An 18,568-nucleotide genomic window follows, 5' to 3' on the forward strand; every position below is an offset into this window, starting at 1 on the left:
GGCATCCCGGGACATTCAAAATGTTCCATCACTGTCTATGGGGGGTGAGCTCTTACCCCCCGTGGATAGGGCTCGCAACTTGGGAGTCCTCCTAGATTCACGGCTTACCTTGGAAGATCATATAGTGGCCGTGACTAGGGGGGCTTTCACCCAGGTTCGCCTGGTGCGCTAGTTGCGGCCCTATCTGGACTGGGATGCCCTGTGTACGGTCACTCATGCGCTCGTGACCTCTCGCCTGGACTACTGTAATGCTCTCTACATGGGGCTTCCCTTGAAGACCACTCGGAGGCTCCAACTGGTACAGAATGCGGCCGCGAGAGTTGTCTTGGGAGTTTCCCGGTACTCCCATGTTACACCTTTGCTCCGCGAGCTGCATTGGCTACCAGTTGTCTTCCGGGTGAGGTTCAAGGTCCTGGTCATGATCTTTAAGTCCTTACATGGCATGGGTCCGGGTTACCTCGAGGACCACCTGCTGCCGGCGTCAACTTACCTCCGCCCAGTGTGTGCCCACAGAGAGGGCCTCCTCAGGGTGCCTCCGGTCAGGGAATGTCGACTGGTGGCCCCCAGGGGGAGGGCCTTCTCTGTGGGTGCTCCGGCATTATGGAACCAACTGCCGGTTGAGCTCCGGATGGCATCAGACCTCCGATCCTTCTGCCGCGGGTTGAAGACCCACTTATTTGAATTAGCTGGTCTGGCCTGATGGGGGAATATGGGTTTTTAATTGGTTTTTTAGTATTTTATTATTGTTGTATTTTAATTGGGCACTGGTTTAATTTCCTTTTAACTTTTGTATCGTTATTTATATATGCCCTGTGAACCGCCCTGAGTCCCTTGGGAGAAGGGCGGTATAGAAATCAAATAAAACTAAACTAACTAAACTAAACTAATTCATCATAATTTTAAACGTTTCAAATAATTTGTGTAAAATAAAAGAATGTATGCAGTGTCACATATATGCAACTCAAACTGGCAGATTATGACAAATCATGAAAAGTAAGACTGAGCACTTTTCATTTACTTTGTCCTGTCTTGTGTGATCAAGACACTGAGATGTTTTCTTTATTCATTCTTAGCAATAATAACTTAAATGCTTAATTAAAATAGTTTCATTTTTTATTAGTGCCTAACACTTACAGGGGCTCCCTTTTCTAATATAGTAAATGAATTCTTTAAATTGTGTTCTGCTGATTCCTCTGTGATTCATGCCAGTCAAACGAGAAAACTACAGGTAGTCCTCAACTTACAAGTGTAATGGAGCCTGCCCATTCCATTCGTAACTCGAAAACTCCTGGGAGTGAATCTTGTACCTCAAACAAGATCACTTCCTGCTCATTAAGACACAATTAGCTCATTAAGTGCACGTGAGATATCTCAGGGTGGGGAAGATCATGTGGGGCCTAGTGATGGAACAGGCCCCCAAGGCATCCCCGACCCACTAAAATATCTCATGCTTCCCCATCCCTTCCTGCTGCACCAGATTCACTTGCAAAATCTGTCCTCTCTCTGCCCTGGTTTCTTTTCCTTTGAAGGAGAGGAGAGTCGGCTTGAAAATGCTTTTTGTGCCAACAGTGGAAGCTCCTGGGTGCTGAGTTCAAACACAAATTCTCTGCAAAAGAGATCATGGACTCTGAAGCTTCCATTCTGGGGGGAAGTGTTTGCTTCGTTTGCATGCCTATGGGGCAAAGCATGGAATAGGACTCGGACGGCGCAGGAACCAATGCTATCCGTGGCCAGGGTGCGCTGCTCACCCGCGTGCACCAGCCTTAGTTTGAGGATAGGAACAAAGCCTTCAACTGAGCGGGGAGGCATTGCAGGGTGAATCCCCTTACATCTGTGTCCAAGCTGCTGGTGGCGGCGGCAGCAACAGCCACCTGAGCGGCCACGATATCCCTTCCCCAGCCAGCCACCTTGTCTGACCTATCCCTTGCCTGACTGGCCAGTGGCACAAATCCTGACCACTTTTGTTGTCCTCCCCACTCCGCCAACGGCTTGAGTTTATCCACTCTGAGAGGAAGAAAACGGAGGCACAGAGCCAGATTGTTCTCAAGAAGATGTGGGTACACTGCTCACTTGTGTGCGCCGACCTTATTGAGACAAATCCCGCTCTGCACCTCCTCATCTTTCCACTCAGACAGAGTGGAGAAACTCAAGCGGTTGCCACTCAAACACTTTTTATCTGAAGGAGAGCTGAGAGATTGGAAATTCAGTATGATTGCCAATAGAGCGCTTCAGAACCGGAGCGTTCCTTTCTGTGCAGTCACACAGTGTTTCAAAACTCACTAAATCCCTGCGTTTTGAATGGTCCTACAGGAGCTCAAACACTTTATCCAAAGGAGAGCTGAGAGAGATTGGAAGGTCTGTGATTGCCAATGTGTGTGTGGGGGGGGAGGGGCAATGGAAATTTTTCATGAAGCTTTGCAACAGCTGGCTCGGACTTTGCTTATTTCTTCAAGGTCATTTCATCTGGCTTTGGCATGCAGAAAGCACAAACTTTCCCCAAAACATCTTCTGGCTGATGATTGAATTTTGGTTGCCTAGCTACAAGGGGGAATGGGCCCTAGGGTTTGTTCCAATTTGATGCTTCTCATGGTTTTATTCCAGATCTTACCTGACCTGCTGTATTCAGCATTTTTCTAGTAAAAGTATCTTTTCTCTAAATCCATGGAGCCAAGGGTTTTCTTTCTTAGGGATTGAATGTGTTCATTCCAAAGTGCCTAGCTAAATGTCTACGGAGATTCTCAGTCATCCAGGTTATGGTTGTCCCAACGGTGCTTTTTCAGGAGGCAGCTGGACTTTCTTGTTTTTCTTTGCCTTTTTCTTTTCTTTTGTTAGCTGCTTGCAGACATTTCATTACCCAACTAGATAACATCATCAATGCTAGTGAATATGGGGTTTTCTCCTTGTATATGTTACCTAGTCAGGTAATGAAATATGTGCAAGCAAACAACCAAGCTCAGACAGACCAAGGATTTCACAGTTCAGCTCTTAGCTAAATATATTCTCTTCTATTAAATATCTCTTTTTGATCCTAAATGTTTATGCAAGTTAGGGAAGTAAATCTTCAAGTCTGACTTGAGTAAGACACCATTTTATAAAACAGTACATGATGCTTCAATCTAAACCCAGAAAATCTTATTCTTGCAAAGACTTCAATCTCCTTCTTAATTATTTGAAAATTGGATTCGTTAGTCTAGACTTCTTTTTATGGTATTTAATACATGCCTTGGAGCAGGCCTGCATAACATATAAGGCTGTTATTTTTTTGAAAAATAGCCAATGTACTGCCACCAAACATTGTTTCCATTTTCACAACCACTTCTGCCCGGAAACAAACACTCTGGGAGCATCTCCAATGCCAGGCCTTGGTCTACTGGCCACCGGGCCACTGTACAGGCTGGCCAGTGCGCTCATGTGTGTGCGCACACTCACTTCTATTCGCACTAGAGCCTGCAGACCTGTTTGCACATGCACGCAGCACTAGAGAGGAGGCGGCTAGTGCATGCACACATGTGAAAACGGGGCTGCTAGCCCATGCAGGTTGTGTGGCCTGTTCATGCATGTGTGCGGCACTAGGAATGGCAGCTAGCCCCTGTGTGCATGCACAAACGGGGCTGCTAGTGCTGTTCAGGTGGGTGTGGCACATTCACGCATGGCCCTGTTTGTGCCCATGCATGCACAAATTTTACAGATGCTCACTTTTCCTCTGGGCCGCCAGCATGAAAAGGTTGGTGACCTCTGTTCTAGGAGGTCTCATGGATACTGCCTGCTTCATGACTGCTCCTGTACTGCTAGCTGCCAAACAGCAAGTCAGTGAATCAGCTATTGCTTTGTGGCCTTCAGTTATTTTTTTTTTTATTATTATTATTATTATTATTATTTTATTAGTTTTCCAATATTACAATAGTATCTTGAAAAAGAAACGTGGTGTCTGGGTTGCAATAGTTCCATTTCAGACAAATACATATTATTACAAATCTCCAAATTGTTTTTTTTTTATTTAAAAAGTTTTACAATACATTTTAACTTTAATCCCCCCTCCCCCACCCCTATCCAACCCTCCCCCCCACGCCCTCCCCCCCGACTTCCCAGAGCTAAATACAGGGCATAAAATCAAAAAACAAACATAGACACCCTTATGTTATCAACAATAAACTATAAATTCTATCTCTCTCTAGCTCATATAAAATGAATACAAACAATATTAACATTACAAATAAAGTAGAGAAAAAAAAGAGGAAAACAGAAAAAAAGCTTTGCTCAAAATAAATTTTCTTAATCCCAGTCCTTATTCATATTAATTTCAAAAAAAAAGAAAAAGAAAAAGAAAAAAGAAAAGAAAAAAAAACAAAAAAAACTTTCACCTGCTATTTACATTCTCCCACCTTTCTCTAATTTCCAAACAATTTCTCAGTTACACGCCAAAAGCGCCTATCTCTGTTAGTCTTAATAATCTCCAACCAAACTAAACTACGATCAAAAATAATTCTTGCATGTATCACACCAAATGTCTCACAGTTCTAAATCATCCTTAAATTCAAATAAAAGTTCAAATACAAAGAATATATATAAAAAAATTTAGGCAATCTCTAAGACAACTTGTTATTAATTAGGAGCTTACATACCCATTCTTAGTTCAACACATACTTTAAATCCATTACCCTAATATACTTTTCTAGCAAGCAATCTTAAATTGTGTAAAATATTAACAAAAAGGAAAAAAAAGAAAGAAAAAAAAACCTTCTTTCTCCTCTATAATAATTTTACTCCATTGACATTCTAATCTAAAAATTAATCAGCAATCTTAACGCCCCAAAACTTTTGGAGCACCTCTGTCATGACCCCCAAAACTTCTTTAGACCGCTCCTCTCTCACATCTTCACTGTAAGCACGCTTTGGAGATTCCCTAACTTTCTGCTGATCTTGCTCTTGCTCTCGTCTCGCTCTTCTTAGGGCGGCACGCGTCATCTTCTGGCCTCCTGCAGCAACCGATGAAACTGTGACTTGATCCCCTCCAACACCATTGTCCTCTGTCTGTCTATCTGTAACGTCTTGAGGCTTTCCCCCACCGTATCCTTTTACAGCTTCCAAAAATGATAGGGGGGTTGCTTTTAACACATTACTATAAAAATCACGTGCCTGAGCCACAGTAACCAAACGATGTCTTTTTACCTTCATACGTCGCCACCAATCCAACTGGAATCTCCCATCTAAACTTAATATCATGTTTCTTAAGTTCCTGTACCAAAAATGCAAAATCTTTCCTTCTCCTTAGGATCTTCGGAGGGATCTCTTTTAAAACCAAAACTTCTTGCTCATCCACTACCAAATTAGTATCATAAGCAGCTTGAATAACTTCATCTCTCGTTACTCTTTTTGTAAAATAGACCACCACATCTCTGGGTAACTTCTTCTGTCTTGCAATCCATGAATTTACACGAAAAACTTTGTCCATATTTCCCTTAATTTCAGATGCTGACTGGCCCAGTACCCCTTCCAGAGCCTCAGAAATCAGCTGCTTTAAATCTTCTTTACCATTCTCCTTTAAACCCCTAATTCTAATAGCATACTGCATCTGATTATACTGAACAAGGCTCAATTCTTCGTCCATTTTATCCCTTATATTTTCATTTTCTAATACCTTTGCTTCTAATATAGAGTTCTTTTGACTGAGATCCTCCACTTTTATATCCAGCTGTAGCACACATTCAGCTACGGATTCAACCTTAGACAAAATGTCCCGCCTCATTGCTCTCAGCTTCTCTTCTATCTTCTTCTCCAATTTCTCCATTTTCTCCTCCATTTTCTCCTCCAGCTTTTTCAACTTTTCATCCATCATATCAGACATCAATTGTACATGCTTTCCAAGAGCGTCTTGTAAATCCTTAAGCGTCAATGCCGGGGGAGATGCAGGAGGAAACAAAGCTTGCAATGAGGTCTCTTGCACCAGGGAAGACCCCACATTCCGAAGAGCTTTAGAAGTTTTAGCCGCCATCTTCCCCCACTTTCACTTATTACTCACTTTCACTTTGAAGCTATAAAATCCATTGAGCTAGAGAGTAAAAATAAAGAGTCCACTTCACCTTGACCTCCTGTACCGCTCTGCCCGCTTCTTGATAATCAAAAGTATTTCCATTTGGCAGGGGTGGTTGCTAACGCCTGGCTCTGCTCCAATAATCCCAGAGCAGAGGCGCTGCGCAGCTCGGAGCAACCCAGGCTTCGGGGGGGCTCATCCTTCAGCCGCCCAAGCTCTCAGCTCAGGCGGCCCCGGAGAGCTCAACCCCTACCTGGGGCCTCACCCCCTCCTCTTCTCCCGAGGAGGGGGCTTCAAATCCATCTAAACAGCTGATCGGCGCTGTTTACGATGGAAAAACACAGCTGCGGAGCGGGCAGCCCGAAAACGGCTGTCTTCTGCGTCGCGTCGCCACCGGAACTCCCAAATCTCCAAATTGTTGTAACCAATACTTCCTCTCCCTCTTTTCCTTTAATACATACTATCTCTTATCTAAATTAACATACTTCTCATTGCTATCCATCAGTTATTTAATAGTTATATTTATCAATACTTTAGTATATTTTATATTTTAACATTCCATCTTTAAAACATCAAACACCTTATGTATTTTCTAGCTTTAATTTTACATTGATATTAAAATTAAACATTTAAAATTTTTCATTTTCATATTGCTAAATATCCTCCTTTCCCTTTACACAATTTTCTCCAATATCTAGTAATGTAATACACTTTTTATTTATCTCATTTCCATATCAATATTAGTAGTACAATATTAGAATAGTAGTCATTAGAATACCAATTGCAAAGAGGAGAAAGAAGAGGACAATATAATATTCTTGTTTCTCATTTATAGTTTCCACATATTAAAAATTAACCAAAATTTCTTCCGTTTCAACATTTAATACATCCTCTCATGTCACTACATCCAAGTATATTAGTTACATTCTATCATTTTTAACATATATACATCTTAATCCATATCATTTAAGGAACTCAATATTTCAGTGTTAGTATTCATACATCTGTATTTTATTTTTTTATTTTTTTAATTAGCCAGTATTTTTATCTACTCATCAAAACAATCTCTCGTAATCCAATTTTGGTATTATCTATTTCAGGCCTCTTAAGAATGTCCATATTTCTTCAATCTTATTCTTGCTTTCTTCCTTTGCCATGTCATTTTTCACTTTTTTGCCTCAGGGTCATCAAAGCATTCTTGTGTTGTTATATCATATTGAAGTGGCCCTCCAGTCTCCACTTTTGAGGAGTCTGTTAACAGCACCAAATTTTCTCCTCTTGATATAATTGTCCTGATCTGAATAGATTTTTTTCCACCTGTTTTCCATTATAATCTTCAAAAGTCTGTATTTATTGAATATTTAATTCTTCTGCCAATGTATTTGATTGTTCAATTTCTTCTGTTAAGTTCTGTCTCAATAAAATATTAGTTGTAGTCACAGTTTGAGTTTGTTTTGTTGAGATGCTTTCTAGTTCTTTTCCAAAAGCTCTTATTTCAGCGCCAGCTGAAGAAAGGAACTGATAAGTTTGGTAAGATATTTCCCACATAAAATAGATTTGTTTTTGAAACTCTTCCATAGTGAAGTTTCACATCTGGTGTTCAAGGTTAATCTTATCTTTTTTTTTCTTAAATATTTTCTTGATTTTTTTTTAAAGAGAAAGTCAGATTGCAATTTCAGGTTTAGCCACTGGGTATCTCCCAGGTACTTTGAAAATTCTTTTCTTTTAGTCTGTTTCTTTTTTCAATTTTTTTTAAAAAAAAAACCCTGGGCTTGCTCGCCGCTTATTTGAAGGGAGGGTTGAATTCCCCCCTCCCTCTCCACAGGGGGGAAGGTACTTAGCAGCTTATTTAGGTGAAAAGAAGATTAAGATATAAGAGAGGAATCTTACCCCCGTCACTTCCACCCTGCTTTAATGTTTCCTGATGGTAAGTTTGACTTCGGCTGTCTGCAGCCTAGTAACTGGCCATATTACTATGGCCAGTCTTTCATCCACCAGTACGAAGGGAATGCAGGCAGTAACGGGGGGGGTTTGCGGCTCCTTCACATTTCTGCAAAAGCCCCTTCTATCTGGTCACCCCTCCAAGGCGGCTCTTCGGCCCCTTTAGGACCCCCCCAGTGATGCGAAACTGGATGTGGAAGACGAGAGCCGTCCTCCAGATGTCTATGTTGGCTGACTTGGCAAACTGGAAGCCGGCCTTCAGTTATTTCTTCTAGCCCATCCACTGTATGAGTTGGGCAGGCCAAGTTTAGAGCATTACAAATATTTGAATTTTATATGGCATTTTTATCCTTTTCTTCTGTCTTCCCTTTTATTAAAAATATTCTTTCCTATTTTGGTATGTTTTCTGTACTCATAATCTGCTTGACTGACTAAAATGTGTAAGCCATGAGTTCTGGACCTAGCCAGCAGTTCTGGACCTTTATATATTACCACCCGTGAATAGGATAAATGAATGTGTATGACCCACAAATTAATTATTTTAGAGTTGCTCAAAAATAAATATACCATCTTTCAATAATTACATTTTAATTTGTATAACAGTGTTCTGAAAAGTACAGTATTGCAACTCTTTTCTGTGTGCTTGTGAAGGAAAAGCAAGCAGCAAAATCCAGAATGACTTTTAACAACATTCCTGCTTTGCTTGCACAAGGCTAATCAGGTTTTTTAAAAATGTGATTCCCTTCCCATTTGTTCATGTGTCCAAAGGGAGTCCCAATCCACAGTTTGAGAAAACCTAAATAAGGTGTAATAATGGTTAATTTCAAAATCATGAAGCTATGTTTTCCAATTAACAAATAACCCATAATTTTCCAATTTGGAAATTGTGGTTGGTTCAAATGTAGAAGAGATGAGTTATGATATGCTTTTTTCTCCAAACACCAGGTTTGAATGGTGACAAACCTATGGCACGTGTGCAACCAGAGGCACGCAGAGCCCTTTTTGTGGGCATGTGGGCCATCACTCTAGAGGGATGTGGGGAGGGGCTGTTTCCCTCCCCCTCTCCATGCGTGCCTGACTAGCTGGAGAGGACAGGAAAACCAAATCCAGCAGCGTTCTCGGTCTCTTTGTCTCTCTGCATCGGGAGTCTGGGAGCAGCTGTGAGACCTGGGCGGGGAGAGGGGAACCAATAAAAGGAACAGGTTTGGGCAGGAGAGAGAGAGAGAGACCACGTGGCCTTTAGAAGCAACGGTGCAGTCGGGACAGTGAGCGAGCGGCGTGAGAGCAAGTGAAGCAATGTGAGCTTGGACTTTGGAGAAATGGCGAGCAATGCAAGTGAGGAAAGTAGTATGCGCATGTTTGGACTTTGGGAAGGTGACCAGGGTGAGCGAGGAAAGTAGTATGGGCGTGTTTGGACTTTAAGAAGGCGAGCAGGGCGAGTGAGGAAAGTAGTATGGGCGTGTTTGGACTTTGGAGAAATGGCAAGAGAAGTGTGAATGAGCAGACCAGAAAGAGCTTGGAAGAGATTAGGAGAAGGCTGCATGAGCGTAGCAGAAAGAGCTTGGAGGAAATAAGGGAGAAGTCTGAATGAGCAGAGCAGAAAGAACTTGGACGAGATGGGGAGAAGGCTGAATGAGCAGAGCTTAAAGAGCTTGGAGATGGAGAGAAGGCTGAATGAGCGGAGCAGGAAGAGCTTGGAGGAGATGGGGAGAAGGCTGAATGAGCGGAGCAGAAAGAGCTTAGAGTTGATGGGGAAGGCTGAATGAGTGGAGCAGAAAGAGCTTGGAGGAGATGGGGAAGAAGTGTGAATAAGCAGAGCAGAAATATCTTGGAGGAGATGAGAGAGAAGGCTGAATGAACGGAGCAGAAAGCGATTGGAAAAAGGAGATCTGCAAATGGCCTTTCACACATCCATGGATTCCGGGGGAGGGGACACCACGAGCAGCATGAGAGTCCACGTGCTATGCTGCCCAGACCCCAGCCTGGTTTCAGCAGGCTGCAGCGTGTTTTCCTCACACGTGTCTGGTGCCTGGCATCCAGGGTAATTGTTTTGCAAACGCAGGCTGACCGCATTCTGAGTGCTTCCCTTTCACCAGGCCTCCAGGCACATGCGCTTACTGCAGCCTTTGCAGATGCCCAGGCAGGTTCGGCACGTCGCCTGTTTGCCTCGCCTGGCCTAGCTGCTCTGTGCGGTGAGGAGAACGCTCCGCTGGCTGCCAAACCCAGGCTGGTGTCTGGGTGGTGTACGTGGATGCTCATGCTGCTTGTGGCATCCCCTCCCCTGGAGTCCATGGGTGTGTGACGTGGGCAAGAGCTGATTTCCATCAGGGGATGCCTGTTTTTCCTCCCTTCCTCATTACAAATATCTTCTCGCCACTCTGCTCTCATGGCTGTGAGGCTCTTGTCAAGCAATTTACAGTGGCCTTTCAAGCCATGGCCACTGGCAGCAGAGCCACCAGTCTGTCCCCCTCACCTTGTCCCTTCCTGGACATGGAAGGAGGGAGGAAGGAAGGAAGGAAGGAGGGAAGGAAGGAAGGAAGGGACAATTTGGGAGGGAAGGAAGGAGGGGACAATGGGAGGGAGGGAGGAAGAAAGGAAGGGGCAGTGAGAGGAAGGGAAGGAAGGAATGGACAATGGGAGGGAGGGAGGAAGAAAGGAAGGGACAATGGGAGGAAGAAAGGGGCAATGAGAGGGAGGGAGGAAGGAAGAAAGGAAGGCAGTGGGAGGAAGGAAGGAAGGAGGGGACAAGGAGGAAGGAAGGGACAATGAGAAGGAAAGGAAGGAAAGAAAGAACAGTGGGAGGGAGGAAGGAAAGTAAAAAGGAAGGGGCAGTGGGAGGAAGGAAGGAAGGAAGGAAGGAAGGAAGGAACAATTGGAGGGAGGGAAGGAAGGGACAATGAGAAGGAAGGAAAGAAAGGAAGGAAGGGGAGGGAGGGAAAGTGCCCACTACAGTCCCACCCCCTCTACCAGAGACCCACGGATCCCCCCACAGCCCCACCTACACCCCCCAGAGGTGCAGTGCAACCTGAGTGATGTTGAGCTGGCCATGCCCCCCTCGCCATTGACCGTTTGTCAAAAAGTTGCAAAAAGTATGAATCAGTTGCCAAGCATCCGAATGTAAATCACATGGCCCTGGGGATGCTGCAATAGTCATAAGTGTGAAAAATGATCATAAGTCATTTTTTTCTGTGCTGTTGTAACTTCGAACAGTCACTAAGTGAATTGCTGTAAGTCAAGGACTACCTGTACTTTATCACGTTTTTCCTTTTTGGGGGGAGTCAAGCTTTTGACACCTTGCTAGATGACTGGTGATACTCGAATACTACAGCCATGCCCACCCAGTGGGCCACACCCACCTGGCACCTGCCAATAAATAAGTGGATTTTGGGTTGCAGTTTGGGCACTCGGTCTCTAAAAGGTTCGCCATCACTGAATTAAACTGTCTTACTAGTATACAGTAAGACATAATTTAAAATACCTTCCATTAAAATTAGGGCACTAATCTTAACCCTTAATGCTACTAAGTGCATAACTTCAGTTCTGTGCCAGGAATTGAAACACTGATTTAAGAAACAGATTTGAAATTAAGTGCAAAGTTTATGTTTAAAATTTCTTACCATGAATGGCAGTGTATATGTTAAACATACAGGAAAACTTTGAATAGACTAGAGTGCTGCAAGAGACAAATTTTATAAAAGACAAGATTGGTATAAGTGTGTTTTATTAAAATTACTATAATATTTTCAAGTTGATCTGACCTCTTTTACCGGTCTACTATAGAGAGCGTCCTCTTGCACTGTATTGTGGTTTGGTATGCTGGTCTGACAGCCACGGATATAAAAGTATTACAGAGGGTGGTGAGCACAGCACAAGTGGGCTGTCCCCTGACACCACTGGATGACATCACCAGGGCTCGCTGCCTTGGAAGAGTGAGGAAAATTCTCAGGGATGACTCACACCCTGGTCGATATCTCTTTACTCTCCTACCATTGGGTAGGAGATATAGGAGTATAGCCAGCTGTACCAACAGGCTGAAGAACAGCTTATATCCATGGGCTGTTAGGCTCTTGAACGGGAAATATTTTTTTTAAACTTTATGTATGATTGACTTGCGAGGCCGGTGTGTTGTGCAGTTAGCTCTCATGGTGTAATAAGATGGAGAGTTTGTTGTCACTGTGAGTTGGAGGGGGCACAAAGGGAGGCTCAGCCAATATCAATGTATACATGGTTGTACTTTGACAATAAAGGTTCATTCATTCATCTGCAATGAAATGAAAATATAATGTAGGATTATCTTTTATGGAGTTTTTTTAAAAAACTGATTCTTTTTCAAGATCAATAATCTGAGAAGACTGTCAAGTCAATCTAATTCAACTAAAAAAATGAAATTACAATTTGTTTTAATAAGCTTTTTAAAGCTTTTTTGTATTACATGTATACTGAAAAACAGTTACTTTTCATTTTAGTTATCTGGAAAAATACGAGAAAGTACATCATTTTGGAGAGGATGATGATGAGGTACAACCAGGGAATCCAAAACCACAATTACCTATAGGTGCAATTCCATCTTCTTATAATTACCAGCAGCACAGTGTGTCAGGTAAATCTTCCAGCTAACTAATAATAGTACCATAAATATTGGATTTCTGTGGGAGGAAGAGCCCAGTGACCTATAGATGTTATTAATCTGTATTTTTGCTTTTATGAATAGATTTTCTTCGACAAAGTTATGGGCTATCTATGGACTTTAATTCACCAAATGATTATAATAAATTGGTGCTTTCTCTGTTATCTGGACTCCCAAATGAAGTGGACTTCGCTATTAATGTGTGCACTCTTCTGTCAAACGAAAGCAAACATGTTATGCAGCTTGAAAAAGACCCCAAAATCATCACTTTGTTACTTGCTAATGCTGGCGTGTTTGATGACAGTAAGTTTCTAATTTGTATAATATTTTAAAGATAAATGTACTACTGTGAAATATAATTTTTCAAGTGCTGAAAATCCAATTTTCTTAAGCTATTCCCTGTTCCCATATCAGAACAATGTTTCATTTAGTCTAGTATTCTTTTAGCAGTGTTTATCCAGATGTTTTTGTGACATCTGTGGCATAAAGACCACATCTTCCCCCTTACTTGCTCTATCAGTCAGTATTGTTCAGAGGATCATTTACTCAAAAAAAGGTAGATTTTAATAAATGTGTTTAAACTCCTGTTAAAGCCATTTAAGCTTCAATCTTGTACCTGTTTTTCTGGGGGTAAGCTTCATTAAACTCTGGAGTGTATTGTTGGTGTTATGATCGCCACATTTATATTATGTGACTTTTTTGGTTCTAGATATACTTTCAATGAGTTTCATATTTACTGAGTATTTCTAGAATTGGATTCTAGAAATCTGGGACTATGGGCAGGATTTTTTAATATCTTTGTTTATAATTCTATATATTTCTATCTTATTTTCTTTCTTGTGTTTAAAGCTCTTCATGTCTAGTTGCCTATTTTTGCAACATTTGCATCTGTATAATTTCTAAGACAAAGTAATCAAAAATGTCTTCAGATTTCTGTATCATCAAACTATTGATTATTTATGAGTTTTTATGGGTTTTTAAATGTTTCTAATTATTAATATTTTCATTCTTTATTGAAATGACTTAACAAAAGCAGTCATACTGTCCTGTAGAAAGTTTTTAGAAGGAAGATGTTATGTATAATAATAATAATCCAAATGTAAGAAAATAATTTATAAATCAAACGCTGAACTAAGTAGGATAGGACTTATTGTATGTGGATATTTGTCTCTGCTATTGGAAATTACTGCATTAGGAACAAACACGACACTGACAAGCTTTTTGATTTAGGTAATTTCATCTGTTTGACTTAATACTTCGATCATGGCATTATTTTAATAGGATCCATGAAATCAGATTCTCATTGCTAAGTCAAATAGAATGCTCTTCTGTTACATATTTTTATAATTCATAGAATGTGTTACTTTTCTTTTTCTTTCACAAACCCTTTATTATTTAATCTATTGGATACTATAAACATGCTTTCTAGTATTGTCACAACATACATTGACTTGTCATTGCTCATTCTGTATTCCATTCTGTGTTCAGATACTGTTCAGTTTCATGAAAGCTGGATTTCCCAAAATAATGGAATTACATAAGATACCTTTTTCGAAGAGAAATATTCCTTAAATCCTTCAGTGTATGGATAATCAAGAACGTAGCTATTAAGCCTTCACACTATAATATGTATTGACTGAACTTTATTAAATCCATTCCATAAATAATAAGAAAACCTGTATTACCCATTTTTAAATGTGGTATAATATTCATTCCAAGAAAGAATAGAGAATCTGCCATTTTTTCCCCATAGGCCTAAAATGTATCTTTCAGACATATATTCTAGAAAGCAGATTTTACCAAAAAAAATATGTAGGAATAGCGATAGCCCACGAACCCAGTCACACTCTGCCAGGAATTATCTAGAACCAAAAACAAGACACAGAAGGATGAAAGAAACAATGTCATCTACAAAGTCAACTGTAACGATTGCAACCACTTCTATGTGGGACAAACATCATATGTCAGTTAAAAACCAGGATCCACGAACAAAGGCTAGCAGTCAAAAGCCACGATCCCAAGTCCCTAATCACCACCCACACTGACACCAAACAACACCAGTTCAATTGGAGCAACACTAAAATCATTGGCCATGCTCGGGAGTTCATCAAAGTCTGGCACTCCACAAGCAATTCCATCAAAAGACACATTGATTTACAACCAGCATATGAACCCCTCAGAATTCAAATCAATCGAACAGCCATCCGGAGACAGCAGCAATCCTCAAGACCCTCTCCTCCCCCAGCAGTTCACTTTCCTTGACCTGACATAATCTCCCCATCACAAGACCCATTATCACCCTCTCACTGATAACTCACTCCTGACCCACTAATTCATATCTTCCAACAACCTTTACCTGAAGTACCTCCTCAACACAAGCCTTTGATGACTCACACCTGGCCCATCACAAGACCCTCACTTGACACTCCCACACCTGAAGCCCTTATATCAGTTGAACACTGATACAGTCATCCACTAAATACCACTGAAGATGTTACCTAGCCTGGTAACGAAACATTCAGAAACCAACCCTCAAATTCGGAAAATGAACCTTCACCTAAGCTACAGATATTTGCCACTATTGCAAGATAGAATTGTTTGGCCTCAATTCTAAACGTTATGTCTGGAGGAAAACAGGCACTGCTCATTACCTGCCCAGTATCATCCCAATAGTGAAGCATGGTGGTGGCAGCATCATGTTGTGGGGGTGTTTTTCAGCAGCAGGGACTGGGAGACTGGTCAGGGTTGAGGGAAAGCTGAATGGAGCAAATTACAGGGATATCCTGAATGAAAACCTGTTCCACAGCACTCAGGAGCTCAGACTGGACTGAACATTCACCTTTTAACATGACAACAATCCTAAGCACACAGCCAAGACAACATAGGAGTAGCTTAGGGACAACTCTGTGAATGTCCTAGAGTGGCCCAGGCAGAGACCTGACTTGAACCCTATTGAACATCTCTGGAGGGACCTGAAAATAACTGTCCACTGACGGTCACCATCCAACCTGACTGAGCTGGAGAGAATTTGCAAGGAAGAATGGCAAAAAATCCCGAAATCCAGGTGTGCAAAGCTTCTCGTGTCATACCCAGAAAGACTCAAGGCTGTAATTGCTGCCAAAGGTGCTTCAACAAAGTAGTGAGTGAAGGGTCTGAATATTTACACCAATGAGATATTTCTTTTTTTTCTTTTTAATAAATTTACAGCTATTTCTAAAATTCTGTTTTTGTCATTATGAGATATTGAGTGTAGATTAATGAGAAAACAAAATGAATCTCAACAACTGTAGAATCAGTTTCCAGAATAACAAAAATGACAAACGTGAAAGGGGGTTTGAATTCTTAATGAATGCACTGTATACAAACACCCACTAACACGCTCATTCCGAGGCCTCCCTACACTCACCCCCCCCCCAAACGAACCCTTCTTCCCAGACCTTCCTAAGTGCACATGCACACAGGCACTATTAGTGCCCTTATTCCCAGGGTTTGCACTTATCCCATGCCCTCCTTCTTGTGTGTCCCTATACTCTCTTGCACTCTGCACCCTTCTTCACAGGCCTCCCTATATTTGCACACACTGTTGTGATTCCGTGTCAGCCTGTGCTCCCAGCAGCTGAGTCCGAGGGATCTGAGGAGGAGGAGGAGGGGTTTGGAGAGCCTTCAGTGTTGGAGGGAGGCTCTGATACATTACAGGATTCTCAGTCAGAGGAAGAGCCGGGCCCCTCCAATCGTGTTCTGTATGAGGCTCAGCTGTGTGAGGAGGAGGAGGAGGACTCTGAGGCTTCACAGATAAATGGATTTAGAGATGGTCGTAGTAGACGGCAGTTTAGCGGAGCAGACCAGAGAAAATCTATGAGGCAACTCAGCGAAAGGAGGAGAAGGCATTGAGAAGCCACGCCTTGGGGCTGCTAATAAAAGGGGAAGGTGTGGGCAGTGCTGGTTGCTGAAGGCAACCGTTCATAGAACTCCAAAGAAAATCCTGGTCTGTTTATGTCCTTGCTGAACTTCTTGTTTAACTCTTGTTTTGCTGTTTGAACCATTTATTTGCTAAGAAAAATATTCTGCTGTTTTTTGTTTTGAGGACTTAATTATTTTGAACTGTATATAAATAAAAGGGTTGGGTTTTTTTCCAGCCTATTGATTGAAAAGAAAAGGGGTTGTCCTTGATACGCAAACAAGGATGGTCATAGGCTGGAACAGAACACACATTCCACACCCTTTTTCATGGGTTCCCTATACTCCCACATACTGTATACCCTCCTTCCTAGGACTTGCTGTGCTCACATACATGCACCCTGGATTGTTGCTCAATAATGCAGTCACATGATGTCACACTTTACAATTATACCACTTAGCAAGAGCAATTTCAGTCTCAATTGCCATCATAATTCAAGGACTACCTGTATGAACTCAAACAAAATAAAATGAGCCCTTATAATGTTTTCTTGAATGTTGTTTGAATAATATATCTTGAACAAAATAGTGCAATTTTCCTAGAAGAAATTTTGTTTCTTAACCATAGTTTTTTAAAAATTTATGACTGTGTATAGCTGATATTGTATTGCTCTTCAGTATATATAATATTTTTTCAGTAAGTTAGTACATAGTAGAGACTAATACATTTTACTATATACATTTTCTATGTTATACTTTTTAGGACAAAAAGTCTGGTTCACTCTGATCTGAAGACTGATCTGGTCCAAACAAATAATTTACTATCCAACCAGTAAAAATTTTAGAAATGCTTCTTAATGAACAGTAATACTGATGTCAAATAAAACATATACATAATAATCCAAACAAATTAGCTTGGTTTACTATAAAACAGCAGGTTTAAAATTATATTTTTGAACTATTTCTAACCATGTAATGATAATGTTAATGCTTTTTATAGCTTTAGGTTCATTTTCCACTGTGTTTGGAGAAGAATGGAAGGAGAAAACGGATAGAGATTTTGTTAAGGTAATTTCTAAATTTTTGATACATAACATTTTTCTGGAATATATGTACAAATCAAGCTATTCAAAGATAGTTTGCTTACAGACTATTTGCAAAATCAGACCAGTGGAGGAGAAAGAAAAATATAAACTTAAGATTTTGAAGTAGCGTGATAAAAAATATTAAGAAGATGGGGAAAAAATGGTAACAAGTAATCCTCAACTCACAACCCTACTGGTTTTGAGTTGAGGATAGTTGCAAGTTGGAAGAATCATTAAGTGAGGTAATCACACGATCACCTCACTTAATGACCCCCACCCCTGTAGTCATTAAGTGACTGCATGGGTTGTTGAGCAGAGCACAGAGTGCCTTGGATGGGCAAGGCTTAGTGCAGGCCCAGCCTATCTGCTCAAGGCCTCCCATGGCTTCCCTCATCCATGAAGGCACCTGTGCTTCACTTCCTGCTCCTCAGGGTATCCTCCAGCCTTAGGCCTATTTCCTATACTACTTGGCCCAAACCGCTCTCCCTTCCCCCTGTCATCATTCACGCAATTAACTTCGGAAGATCTGTGGAGCTCAGGTCCTCTGGAGGAAAAAGGCCATTCTGCTTTCAGCATCCCTGGGTTGTGTGGCTCCATCCTAGAAGTAGGTGCCATTTTCAGAAAACGTTGCCTGCTTCTGGGATGGAGCCATTTGGTCTAGGGATGCAATAGCCTGCCGTTTGTCCCTAATGAGAACTTTGGAGCTCCAGAGATCTTCCACACCTAAATGCTTGATCAGTGAAGGACTGGGGAGAAGGGTGTGGAATCTAGTGGGTTGGGAAGTAGTCCCAGGGCCTTCAGGGACCTGGCATGGCAATGGGAGAAGATAGGTAGAGAGCGCTGCAGTGTCCCTGCAGTTAGTCTTAATAACAAATGACCTCAGGGGTGTTGCAGTCACTATAAGTTCAAAACTGAGTCAAAAATAGGTCTTGATGGATCTGTCATAATTTCAAATAGTCGCTAAGTGGACAGTTGTAAGTCAAGGAC

The 18,568-nt window shown here is 41.5% G+C and overlaps 1 protein-coding gene across 1 annotated transcript in view; it reads left to right on the forward strand.

Annotated features, from left to right (window-relative positions):
• Positions 1-18,568, forward strand: part of ARID2 (AT-rich interaction domain 2) — a 200,164-nt gene that overhangs the window by 104,857 nt on the left and 76,739 nt on the right. Inside the window, exons 4-6 of the mRNA XM_083365211.1 lie at positions 12,439-12,572; positions 12,684-12,902; positions 17,497-17,564. Coding sequence (XP_083221337.1) covers positions 12,439-12,572; positions 12,684-12,902; positions 17,497-17,564 — 421 coding nt within the window. The remainder of the gene's footprint in view (positions 1-12,438; positions 12,573-12,683; positions 12,903-17,496; positions 17,565-18,568) is intronic.

Source organism: Vipera ursinii (genome assembly GCF_947247035.1).
Source record: "Vipera ursinii genome assembly, chromosome: 6".
NCBI lineage: Eukaryota > Metazoa > Chordata > Lepidosauria > Squamata > Viperidae > Vipera > Vipera ursinii.